At 41.9% G+C, this 13,995-nt stretch overlaps 1 protein-coding gene across 1 annotated transcript; it reads right to left on the reverse strand.

Moving 5' to 3' along the window:
- Positions 1-533: 533 nt before the first annotated feature.
- On the reverse strand, positions 534-3,128 carry POU4F3 (POU class 4 homeobox 3). The gene is made up of 2 exons (XM_075601031.1): positions 2,852-3,128; positions 534-2,539 (listed from the first exon to the last, which is right to left on the reverse strand). The coding sequence occupies exons 1-2, from the start codon at positions 2,969-2,971 to the stop codon at positions 1,655-1,657; spliced, it is 1,005 nt and encodes a 334-aa protein (XP_075457146.1). The 5' UTR covers positions 2,972-3,128; the 3' UTR covers positions 534-1,654.
- Positions 3,129-13,995: the final 10,867 nt, after the last annotated feature.

A 13,995-nucleotide genomic window follows, 5' to 3' on the forward strand; every position in this document is an offset into this window, starting at 1 on the left:
AGTTAATCAACGTTGTCTCATTCCTGTCTTTCTGGTAACTCCCATATATTGCACTTACTGTAGCAAGCACGTTTAAAGAAATAATGTTATCCTTCTAGCTAAGATTTAAATATATTAGAATATGTATCTGTGGTATACTACGAGGACTCAATATAATGTCTACCGGGTGCAAATTTGGCACAAAAAGTAGTTAAGATAATATAGCAGAACTTTATCAAAATAAAAAATCCTATTGAAAACATCGGGGTTGTTTTTCTTTAATAAATCTTGTGAGATGTTGTGCTCCAGTTTTGCAAGACTGCTACATAATCAATGTTGCTGTCTCTTAAAATTATTATACCAAGAGTTATACTAAATTGTATTACACAGTGAATCTCTGAAAATACAATTGGTGTTTGTGTTGTAGCAAACAGAAACGTTGTTCTTGTCACATCATGTTTTATTTCCTAAACTCCCTTTCTCGATTTAGTTTTCACATATCGTAAGCATTCAATACTGTTTCTCCTGCAACAATGAAAGAAACGTATTCAGAGTTCAAAAATAAAGTATTTATTGCAGAGGTTGATTTGGGGCATAAAACACTTTTACTTCAAATTGTATTCAAAGAACAAAAGTATATTCACACACACAAACACAGGAACTACACAAAGTACAGTTACATAAAACACTAAATGCATAGAGGAGGGATTTAAAATACTGAACTAAAGCATTTACAAAGGGACCTGCATTGTCCTGGTGTGTAATACAGGTTTTAGATGCAGCCATTAAAATAAAATAAGAGCTCTGTTGCATGAAATGGGGAAACTGTTGCATATTGATCTTTTTGGAGTTACAAAAGTTGAATAAATAACCATAGGCAATAATCACAGTGCATTTTCTAAACAGTGTATTGTACAGTCACTGTGACAGGACAGGGCAAGACAGACTCAACTGAGCACACTTCTGAACAAAAATGAATGAACACAATTTGGTCTCAGTAAGTACAGATGGCTGGAAATAGAGGAAACCATAATTGCAAACAGAAAACCATCAGCTGAAAATTGCTTTGCATTTCTCATTTATTATTCATATTGGTGTTGCTGCTGGGGGGGAAAAGTATCATTAGAAACAATACCCCACATTAATATGTGTTTGTGGAAGTTACTAGCACACCGCTGAAATTACCACGTAGGTGTTAAATTCTGGGGTGCTAGAGGTAAAACTGCAAGGGATAAAATAGACAAGAAAGGTAAGCAAAAGGTAGCTGTGACTTTCATCAAATAGCACTTTTTCAATACTGTCATAACCTTCTGAAGGAAAACACATTGTTACTGGTTTCACACGCATTTCTTTATCAAAGTGTTTTAATGACTAACATTTTTGTTATTGCAATTGATCTTTAAAAACAAGACAATTCATTAGTACAATTAAAAGTGAGAAACTATTGATGTAGAGGTGATAGTGACAATTTAATATGTATATAGCTCATACTTCAATCTTCTCAGTGCCAACCGGAAACTATTTTAATATATTGTGATCATGTGGAAAAAAAAAAAACAAGTCAATCAATGGCTTTTTGCTTTTTTTTTCTGCAAGTCCTCAGAAGTCCTGAATAAAGATCCCTGCTCTTTGAATAAATTCTATAATAAAAGTCAAGGCTTTGCAGACCCCCCAGTTAATGGACTGCAGAATATTTCATCCTTTTCTGTTTTTGTCTTTGATTGCAAAACCAAACCCTCACCACATTCTTTTTAAGGTCCAGTTTCTCTGCAATGGCTGCAATCTTCTCTGATGAGGGTCTGGGCTGGATGGAAAAGTAAGCTTCCAGTGACCTCTTCTCTGGGGCTGCTATGGAGGTGCGTTTGCGCTTCCTCTCACTACCGTTAAAAAGCTCGGGCTTGGTGTTTTTCTCTCTGTAAGCAGCCTCGGCTTCTTCCAGCCATGCTTGGAGTACAGGTTTCAGGGCTATCATGTTGTTGTGGGACAGGGTCAAGGACTCAAACCTGCAGATGGTGCTCTGGCTTAGAGACCCAACACCTGGGATCTTCAGGTTGGCCAAAGCGGACCCAACATCTGCCTGGGTAACTCCAAGTTTTATCCTCCTCTGCTTGAACCTCTCAGCAAATGCCTCCAACTCTCTGGGATCGGACTCCACGTCGTTGATGCAGGACATCCCATTGAGAGTAGACACAGAATGGGGGTGTCCCACACCCATGGCTTGATGCAGGTGTCCCATGGCTCCTAGGTGATGTGGATGGATCTGTGTGGACATCACTGAGTGGTCAGCTCCCCCCATGCAACTTACAGTCAAAGTAGGTGATATATGGTCCAGGAGATCCCCTTCCAAACATTGGTGCAGTGAATGGTGAGGGTGCGATGTCAGTGCTGAAGGATGGGATATGGTAGAGGTAGAAGTGCATGGGACACTGCTCATGGTATGGTAGGTTGCGTCTGTCTTGTAATGATGGTTTTTGCCGTGGGAGACAATATCAACAGCCGCCAGAGCTTCTGCACGGGCCAACAGACTCTCATCAAAGCCTCCAAATATATTGCCCTGGAGCTGCAAGCAAGAATGCGCATATTGGAGTCAGTAGGGAATACTGTCAACTCAGGATTAAAAAAACATTTTCAAGCACAGAGATTTCTCCTCAAAGCTCAGGTCATAAAAATTAATATGAAGACAGAAGCTTTGCTTGAATAGACATATGAATCTGAGACAAAAGAGGGGGAGAGGTACTGAGGGAGAGAGAGAGAGAGAGAGAGTTTCAGTCGTTCAGAGATGTGCAATTGTTCTGATGACATGAAAAAAACATTAAGCAAGTGCCTGTCAAAAAATGTGCCTTAAAGCAGTAATTATGCCTGATGTACATACCTGAGGGGCTGGAAGGCAAACTCTGCGCATAGCCTCTGAACTGGAATGCAAGCTGGAGTATTTGGGATCCTGGAGGATAGGATGCATGGTGAACGGCTGCTTACTGTTCATGGTCATCATCTTTGCTAACCTGGCAGGTAGGCTGCCCTGAAATAGACTCAGGGTTGTCTCTGTGGCTTGCAACTGTAAAAGTGAGCAATTTTCAATGAAAGAGCTGCTCTCTAGCTCTCTCTCCCCCACCTGCTTCTTCACTCATCTTACAACCAGCATGCCAAGAATAGGTCCAGCCGCTGTGCGCAGGCGTGCTCCAAGTTAGGAGAGCAGCTAAGTAGCCCGAGGAAGTGAAGCTTAAAGGCGCTTCCCATGACGTGTTCATTACTAACAAAATGCCTGTTTAATAAAGAAAAACTATCTCTAATGTGAAGGTCACAGATACACTGACAGTTTGCTATGTACTGTACCTTGCAGAAACCCAAGTACAGATGTGAGCTTGTGCGGCAGAGGACCGCATTATCACATTATATACATACCTTGCTATAATATTATATATATACATACATACACACATACATATACATACACACATAGTGAGCTGTTCTTATCCCAAAAGCTCCATGAAATATTTAGCTCTACATTTACAGTATATGTTTATATGTTTCTACATATCTATCTATCTATCTATCTATCTATCTATCTATCTATCTATCTATCTATCTATCTATCTATCTATCTATCTATCTATCTATCTATCTATCTATCTATCTATCTATCTATCTGTACTGTATATGATATACATATACAAATATATATAGTGCCACAGTAATGTGTTGTTTAGCCAAGCTGAAATGTCATCAGAATTCTATTATTAGACAATATTTATTATTACCACTATTGTAATTATTATTACTAGACTCAAAAGTGTAATCACATTTGAGGAGAGTCTTAAAGACTACTGCACACAGTACTAAGCAGCTCTCTGCATCAAAATGTGACAAACAGGGCTTCCGGTGACATCACCAAGTATGGTCGAGTAAGCGTGGAGCTCCGTAGCCCCGCTAGCATTCTATCAATAGAAAACACCCTTCTGGCCCGAAAATATTTACTTACTTAGACTCCCCGAGAAGACCGAAAGACCAAGAATGTCATCTAGACTAAAAAAAACGGCAAACCAAGGGGTTTCTAAATACTTTTCGCCGCCCCAGAAGAGAGCAGAGGAGCCGGGCGAAAAGCAAGATGGCGGCGGAGCGTGAGGTGCTGCAATGGCTGCATATGACCGGGCACAACTGAGAGCGAGCCCGAGGTCTGAAGAACCGATAACCCGAGCCTACCTAGAGGAGCTCTTTGCTGCAATGCATTCCAAATTACATATATCACTACAAGCGGACATAAAAGAGGCTGTCAGAGATATCAGGCAGGATATTGCGAGTCTGGCGACAAGAACAACGGACACTGAAAACAAAGTGGGGGAGTACCTGTCAAGGCAGGCCGTGGCAGAAGAAGAAATCATCCGATTAGGAGAGGAGATATCAACCCTCAAAGAAGGTCTGGAGGAGAAGGAAAATAGGGACAGACGGCAAAATCTGCGCATCCGAAATGTCCCTGAAGCAGTAACGCCTGAGCACATCAGACCATACCTGATTGAGCTATTCACCACGATCTGCGGAGACATTGATGAAAAAGATCTCGAGATCAATAGGGCCCACCGTGCTTTGGGCCCGAAATCGGATGACCCTAAACGCAGACGCGAAATCATAGTGAGAATGCACAGCTTCTCCTCTAAGGAAAAGATTATAGCGGCCTGCAGAGAGAGGGAATCCCTAATATTCCACGAAGAACCCTTGCTGATGTTCAACAACCTCTCGAGACACACCATCAACCGTCGAAGGGAACTGAAGCCCCTTACTACCCTATTGTGCGAGAAAGAGGTTAAATACCGCTGGGGGTTCCCTTTCAAATTGATTGCCAGCAAAGGGTGAAGATTCCTGATCCTACACCACCCAGAGGATATGCAGCCGTTCGCCCGTGCATTTGGCCTGACCCCCCCACCATCATGGTCGACTGAGCCACCGAACCAAGACCCCAACGTGAGCAGAGGAGGCCTGGCGTGGGCATCAGTGAGAATTGCTGCTCACCAACATGCCAAAAATAAATAACTACCTGGTGAAATCGTTGAGACCCTACCTCAAATAATGGAGGTGCTCTTACCCCGTTTGACTGCTCCTGTTCCCGCCGACTCGCGAGCACCAGAGATGCAGCCCACTTGACCCACCACGGAGGAGGACATCCGAAAAGTCGCCGAGAGTTGTAAGCGCTCTTTTTTCCTGTAACCAGCCATCCCAGTACTCCCGTTGAAGAAAGCTGGAGCCCCGTTGGGCTCCTGCCTCAAGTTTTTGTTGGGTGGGTGGGGGGCCTGCTTTGGCGGCGACTTCACCTGGAAGCCGGGACTGCAACCGAGTGTCGGCTCATCACTCCAGAGAGAGAGCCGATCCCGAGCACCAGAATCGGAGGCGGGAGCGTCGCAGGGTTTGTGGGGCTGGCGGGTGAGGGAGTGAGATGTGGGACTATTAATACTCTATGCCCCGCCGTCGACAAAATATGGTCTCTCCCCCCCCCTACCCAGTTTAATGTCCCATTAAAGAGGTACCCTAATAGAGGTTTTAGATCTCCCGGCAAACCTGCTGCATTTTTCTCAGTTCTAGATTTAGGGTTCGTATAAAAGATTTGTAACTGTCCCTTTCCCACCTCCTCTCCCCCACCCCTCCCTGTTAGAATAATTGGCACCCCCTTGCTTAAGGCCTGCATATTTCTCCCAGCGATGTCCTTTCCTTTTGAAAAGCTATGAACTGATACAGTCCATGGCGAGACCCACTCAATGGAGAGACCCGTGTGGCCATACCCTGTCAATGTCTCTACTCATTGTCAGGGATGTGTAAAATGTTGAAACTGCTCAATTATTGAAAGGGAATACTAGCTCTGTCCACCTGCCCCCTGCCTTTCCCATTACCTTCTACTACCTCGCCTCCCACCTCTGCTCCCCTCCCCCCTCCACCTCCCCTCCTTCCCCCCCTCCACCTCACCCCCTCCCTGCCCCTCCCCCTCCTCCCACTCCTTCCCCCTCCCTTTCCTCCCCCCCCTCTCCCCAACCTCCCCCCCTTCCCTCCTCCCCCTTCCCGTCCATCCTCCCTCCCTCCCTCTCCCCCCCAGAGACTAGAGCCATAGAGACTAGATATCTGTCCGTTAAATACCTTACAATTGGCAAGAAAATGTAACACTGAATTGAAGGGAGCTCGATATTGTATATATGTTTTGCTCAAAGCTATAAATCAAGATGACACACTGTGAAACTCAACTGTTAATGTTGCATGTTTAGCTGTACTTCAACCTTTCTATCCAGTATTATTGAAATGCACAATGGTGAAACTGTTCAATGTCTAAAAATGTACATCAGTCCCGTTCCCCTACCTCCTACCTGACAAGGGGCCTTCCTATGCCTCATCTTTTGCCTCCCTCCCCACCCCCTTCAACCCTACTCCCGCTTCTCTCACCCCTACCCCCCCATCTCCCACCCCTGCTCTCCCCCCCCCCCAGCTAGATAAGAAAGCAATATGATTACCGGAACCCGGTTTAGGCATCACAGAAACCAGATACCTTATCACCACATATTCCGTAATAATTGAGAAACTGTATCGTTGAAGCACTCTGGTCTTGATGTTGTCCAGCTTTCTCGCTTAAAGTGAGGATGCTAGGGTCCTCCAAGTTGGGCAATCGGTCATACAATGATTTTAAAATATTATGCACAAGTTCTGCTGTTCGTACCCCCAGAAGGGGGCAAAGTTATGTACTGTATATTCACTGGCCCACATTTTCCCCGTCCTCAAGGGTTGTCGACACCGGACTTACCCCCCAAGGGCCTTCAGCCCAATAACCGGTTAACAGTTACACCAGTTGTAGCTCTTTAAGGCCATATCAAGGCCTAGTTTATTCTTACTATCACCTGCTGATACTGTCACCAGCAGGCCCCTTCTTTCCTCTCCTTTCCCCCCCCTTACTCCTGCCCCCCCCCTGCCCTGATCAGCTGAGAAAGATTCACTTCTAAGAACGACTCAAGCAGTACTGATAGCCAAACTAAGTACAGATAATCTGGCTTTGAAGCAAGCCCTCCCCACTGGGAAAGGAAAGGCTTTAAAAACACACATTAAAAGCAAACCCCATGGCTAACCAATCTGCTATCAAACTGGTCTCCCTGAATGTAAAAGGTTTACAAAATAATAGGAAGAGGAGGCTAGCTCTTCAAGAGATGAAGAGTTCTGGGGGAAATATTATATTCCTTCAGGAGACGCACTTTACATCCTAGGACCCGCCCAAAACTTTTCAAAATGCATTCCCAATGAGTTATTACTCGTCATTTAGTAATAAAAAATGAGGAGTAGCAATTTTAATTCGCCAAGGTACTCCATTCAATTTAACAAAAGTAACAACGGATCCAGAGGGTAGATTTCTAGTGGTATATGGATCTCTCTCTGGCTCGTCGATCGCACTGATTAACCGTTATGCACCAAATGAAAACCAAACCGAGTTCTTAAAAAAAGTGCTGGAAGAAGTGGACCCTGAATATTTATCCTCAATAATACTAGGTGGAAACCTAAATATGCATTAAACCCTGTTGAAGAGAAATCACTTATTCCAGGCCGCTCGCATTCTGTCCAATCGCATAAAATTGGGAAAAAATTTAAAGAGATAATTAAAGAGTTGTCTCTGATGGACATTTGGAGAACCCACCACCAGGGCCAAATAGACTTCCCTTTTTACTCTCCCCCTCACCAGACATACTCACTCATCGACTATTTTCTAGCTACCAAGAATATCTTAGCAGCCGCCACCAATTCAGACATCGGCCCGATCACATGGTCAGATCATGCTCCTGTAACCCTGACAATCTCCATACCATTTACCAAAAAGATCACTTATAATTGGAAATTGAATGGCTCCTTATTAAACAATGTGGAAGTAGAAAAAGAAATTAAAAAAGCCCTCAAAGACTACTTTAATATTAACTTCGGATTGGTATTATCCCCAGCAATCTTGTGGGAAGCCCGTAAGGCTACAATTAGAGGTAAGTTTATCTCAATCGCCTCCCACAAAAAGAAAATTAAAGTAAAAATGATAAAAACATTAACAGACAAAATTCTCGAACTGGAGAAACAACACAAAACCAATCCTTCAAAAAATATATATAAACTATTGACCACCAATAGAAATGAGCTTAAGCAAATTCAATTGGAGAATGTAGAAAAAGCTCTTAAATGGACCAACCAAAAATACTATGATAAGGGCAACAAGGCCAACAAACTTCTTGGTAGCAGGTTAAGAGGAGTGCAGAAAAGATCCCAAATAACAGCGATTAAGAGTAAGTCTGGTGAGATACTATACAACGAAAAAAAAATAGCAGAAGAATTTACCAAATTTTACACCAAATTATATAACGTGAGGACCCAATGCGGCACATCAGAGCCAACCGGGTTGGAAGCAATCACAAATTACCTCGATGATTGCAATCTTACTTCATTGACAGAGGAAGAGAACTCCTCACAACTTCAAAATCTCGAAGGCAGAACTGACTGCAGTGGTGAAAACACTAAAAACCTCTAAAGCCCCTGACGGCTTCTCCAATGTCTATTATAAGAAATTCTTACCAATACTGTCCACTCATTTGCTGAATTTGTTTAATTCATTCATGGAGGGAAACCGGATCCCATCGTCAATGTCCCTGGCAAACATTGCTATTATACATAAGGAAGGGCAAGACCCAACACAATGTGGTAGCTATAGGCCAATTTCCCTCCTAAATAATGATCTTAAATTGTACAGCAAGATCTTAGCAAATAGACTAAACCCAATTTTGCCCAGATTAATAAAACTAGACCAAGTGGGGTTTGTCTCGGGGCGTCAAGCCTCAGACAATACTCGTAAGATAATCAACATAATTGATGACGTGCACCTCACAGGCACCAAGGCAATGCTTCTGAGTTTAGATGCTGAGAAGGCATTTGATAGAATTGATTGGCTATTTCTTGATAATACTATGAAAAAATTCGGCTTAAAAGATTCCTATCTAGAAGGGGTGCGAGCGCTCTACCAAAATACGTCTGCCCTTGTTAGACTGCCTGGAGGGAACACTGAAAGGTTCCAAATAAAAAATGGAACGAGACAGGGATGCCCCTTATCCCCCCTCCTCTTTGCTCTCACTATTGAACCTCTAGCGTCTAAAATACGAAATAACAGAAACATCCAAGGAAATTGGAAAAACAAATTACAAAATTTCCCTTTTTTCTGACGATATTATCTTGACCCTATCCAGACCCCAAACTTCCCTTCCTAACCTTCAAAGGGAACTAGGAGATTTTGGCAAAATATCTGGATACAAAATAAATAGCGATAAATCTGAAGCCCTCAACCTAAGCCTCTCAGAACCAGAAGTGAAACTGCTCAAACTGAATTTCAGTTGTAGATGGAGTTCTTCGTACATCAAATACTTGGGAGTAAATGTATCAAAGAACTACCAATTTTTATATCAACACAATTACCCAGCTCTGTTTGAAAAAATCAAGAAAGACCTAGATAAATGGGAAGGTTACCAGATTTCTTGGATCGGAAGAATGATCTCGATAAAGATGAATATACTCCCTAGATTATTATATTTCTTTCAAACACTTCTGGTCCACGTTCCTGGTTTTGAACTAAAAAACATCCAAAATAGACTGTTCAATTTTATTTGGCAGGGCAAAACACCCAGAGTCGCAAGATCAGTATTGCTGGCATCAAGAGCAAGGGGATGTATGGGTGTCCCAGATATCTCTAAATATTATCAGGCAGCCCAACTAAAACAAGCGGCCATGTGGAACGCAGACCCAGACCAGCGATGCTGGCTCGAAATAGAATCGCAATATGCTAAAATGCCTTCTCTGCAAGCATGCCTTTGGAGCTTAGATAGAGGAGATATGCACCAGCACAAATTTAAGCTGGGGGCGATGAGACACACTTGGGAGGTCTGGTTGAAAGCCAAGACTAAATTCAGACTTGCTTCCACCAGCTCGCAACTCACGCCAATTTTTAATAATCCCAAATTTCCTCCCGGATGTGCGTCTAAATTATACGATCAATTTAAATTGAAGGGGATCAGGACAATCGGAGACATTCGGAGCCTAGAGAAACTCTTGAGCTACCAAAATTTACGTGCTAAATATGATATACCACAATTGTATACATTCAAATACCTCCAAATTAGACATTTCACCCAAACAATATCCGCGAATCCAGAATTTCCCCTTCTCACTAAGTTTGAGAGACTATGCAGAGATAGCTCTCACCAAAAGGGGCTAATATCAAAAATCTACACTGAATTGGAGATATCAGCGGACCCTCCAACTCATGATTATATGCTGAAATGGGCCGCGGACCTGAATATAAATATCAACAGAGAGGATTGGGACGATATTTGGGAAGTAGCCTCAGGAACTTCCATATGCACCACAACCAAAGAAAATATTTACAAAATAATGTTCTACTGGTATCTCACTCCAGTGAGACTAAAGCAAATCTATCCTCTGGCATCTGATCTCTGTTGGAGAGGCTGTGGACAAAAGGGTGACATGGCCCACATCTGGTGGTCATGTCCAGAAATAAAGAAGTATTGGGACATGGTTCAAATTTTACTAAAAGAGGTTACCAACCTCGATTTACCTATTGATCCACTGACCTTCCTGCTGGCTAGGCCAATGAAAGAAATTGACCGCCCAGTAAGGAAATTAATCTCCTTTATTCTCCCAGCGGCGAGATGTGAGGTAGCGGCCTCCTGGAAGAAAGTATCTCCCCCCCCTCCAAAGGAAAGCTAAAAAAAAGAATAAACAAAGTGATGCTTATGGAAAAACTAACTGCGCTTCTTAAGCAAAACACGACAGCTTTCTATAGAATCTGGGAACCATAGATAACTTTATAGAACGAGTCTAACTCGCTAAGGTATAGCCGAGAAGATAAAACGCCGGGAAAAGGAAGCCTGTGACAATCAGTGCTTAGTAAGAGTCCGCCTAAGGTGGACACTCAGTGACTAGGGTAGACACCCCCCCCCCCTACCCGCTCTTTCTCCCCCCTCTTTCTATTTGCATGGCCTCTCCTTTTTCGGAAGGCCACCAACTTCTGGCAACAGGTTTTGCCACTCTTCTCCTCCAAAAAATACAAAAATGTTTCTGTATTAGGCTGTGTATAATGTTCCCTGTATGTATATTCTATACCTGCCTAATAAAAATATTTGAAAAAAAAAAAAATGACAAACAGGTCAGAAAGCAACTGCACCCTAATAATCACTTGCACCCCATATTTTCAGCAGCAATGGCTCATCAAATATATAGTAACACCCCACATCTATAGCTCATTTGGATTGTTGATGGATTCATCCAACTCACTGTACTTACCTAGTGTTGGATTCTCCTAACACTAATGACCCTTTATACACAGCAGTACAGTATAAGAATAAAACACTTAAATAGAAAATGCTGTATCCATCAGCTATTATTAAATAAAAACTACCCAAATTATGTGTTGTAATATTTCCTGATGTCAATCCATGTGTTCGTAGTTTAATCAACCAATCCACGCGGACACAGTCACAGAATGGTAATGACTGGAAGATCCAAGCTGTAGACCTTGGAAAACTTTCTTGAAGAGTTCCTTAATTTCTAAGGCAATAAAGTACAAGGAAAACAGCCATATGGTCTGTTGGCAATATGTTGGCATGTGTGGCTTGTCCTATATTAATTATCTTAGAGGCAATTATTTCACTGGTTCAAACCTGAGACATAACAGGGATCAGAAAAAGGAGTACTTCACCAAAGCCATTTATTTTCAATAACACAGAAGGGTTTCTGAAGTTTTATTTGTGTACAATGTTTGAGAAATGTAGCGATTTGGAACACGGATTCATGTCTCATAATAACACTAGTATAAACACAAGTTATTTCCAAGAAAAACATTCATTTACATCAGCATATTTTAAATGCCAGATTTGAAAATTACTTCTTGTGTTAGAGATTATCATTTTAAATACATATTCCATTGATGTTTGCAGAAATCTGTTTTTATGATATGCTACTTATGCAAACAACGGAATTAATGATAAAAACTGTGGACAGTCTGTCTTATATATTCACGTTTACTGCATCATCAACAGGTTACATGTTTTATATTCAGTTATTGTCGTTCGTTTTTTAATACCAGATGGGTCTGTAATCTCCAGTAGTCATGCCAGGAAATAATGTATTTTCTTTCTCAATCACGTCACTAACTATCCAGTTTGGGCTTTGTTTATTGGTGACCCTTTGTTTGGCACTTGCCATTAAAATGTTGCATCCTGTAAAGCAGTGGTGCTCAGCTCCAGTCCTCAAGACTGCCAAACAGATCAGGTTTTCAGGATATACCTGCTTCAGCACAGGTGGCCCATTCAGTGGCTCAGCAGGGATATCCTGAAAACCTGATCTGTTGGGCAGTCTTGAGGGTTGGAGTTGAGCGCCTCTGCTCTAGATTGTAAGCTTTCATGAGCAGAGCCCACATATGTCATTCTGTTTATGTGATTGATATCCTTCTGTTCCCCCATTGTACTGTGCTGCAGAATATATTGACACTATAAATATACTATCATAATAATAATAAGATTTTTTTTAAATGACTACCAGAGAAGACACATAGCAAATGTTATAGTTATACCGGTAGTTATAATTCATAAGTGACACGAAGGTACATTAATTAAGCGCCAGTGCTTGTTAGCGCACCCAATCCAGCGTTAACTCCCATTCAAGTCAATGAGTGCTAATGCCGGATCAGGTGCCCAAACCGTACCAATGCTTGATGGATCTGCCCCTTAATGTGTTAGGAAATTGAAGATAAATTGTCAGGGTTTTAACTGTCTGATGAATGATGAATTTGTGGTTTAAATAATTAAACTGCTACAAATGTGGGTCAATTGAAAACACAAAATGTTGTTTTTCTCCAAGAGCAGTATGATTATTAAAGCTCTTTACTACGCAAAGCCAACACTGAACATCTTTCTGTTATTAAGGTCGCATTTGTATACTAACAGTATAACTTGTGTTTGAGCTTTTGTGTATTCAATACAGATGGAGGATAGCGTGGTTCATTTCTGTTTCACAACTAGTAACACACTTTAGTATCTACTTACCCAAACATGAGGATATCACTTTCTCCCACTATTAGAAACAGAGACAAAATACACATCTTTATAGTCACTTCTTCATTTGACTTCTATAAAATATGTATTATATATGGGCAGTGGTGGATTTCCCAGTAGGCTAAATTTTGGGCCGGCAAAAATGTCAGCCCCTATATACGTTTGCCACGCTTTTGTAGGAATTGGGCCTAATGGGAAGGCACTTAGCCTCCTTGCAACCACCCTCCTTCTCCTTTCGAATCGCAGCGTCAAATGATGCCACGGACATCACCAATGTGACGTCCCACGGCATCTCATTGCCATTGCAATTCAGTCCCCCTCTCCACCCAAAATAGCTCTGCTTGTGACTTCCTGTAATTATAACAGAAAACTACAAAAATGCTGCCCGTGTCTCCCGATCTGTCAGGGAGACTCCCTGGTTTTTATGTCAATAATATATACACCCATATTTATTAAGCAGTGCTATGCCATTAGACACACTGCACTGCTGAAAGACACCATAGGACCTTTTCAAGTCACTGGGCTGTAATAGGTCTTGCCATGCTGAAAGGTGTATTTCGGCATAGCACTGCTTAGTAAATATGCACCATAAACTTTATACTGTCCCCTTTTCAATATTGTCCTCACACCAATGCAAATCAATGCTAGCTGTATAAATCTCCAGCATTTTCATACTAAATCTCCCTGAAAGGAGCTTTCAAATATCGGCCAGTATGACAACAAGTCCAATAAAATAAAAAAAAGAAGAGCTGCCAGAAAAGTACCATGCAGAAGAGAATATAATAAGCACGTGGACATAGTATAAAACATTTCCACTTTCCTGTGCTGGAAAAGATTTTGGCTCCATACATTTGAATGCAGCTGAACTCTTCTCCAGTAGTGGGAAGCAGCTGAACCACATATTGAA

The sequence above is a fragment of the Ascaphus truei genome, chromosome 5, assembly GCF_040206685.1.
Source record: "Ascaphus truei isolate aAscTru1 chromosome 5, aAscTru1.hap1, whole genome shotgun sequence".
Classification (NCBI taxonomy): domain Eukaryota; kingdom Metazoa; phylum Chordata; class Amphibia; order Anura; family Ascaphidae; genus Ascaphus; species Ascaphus truei.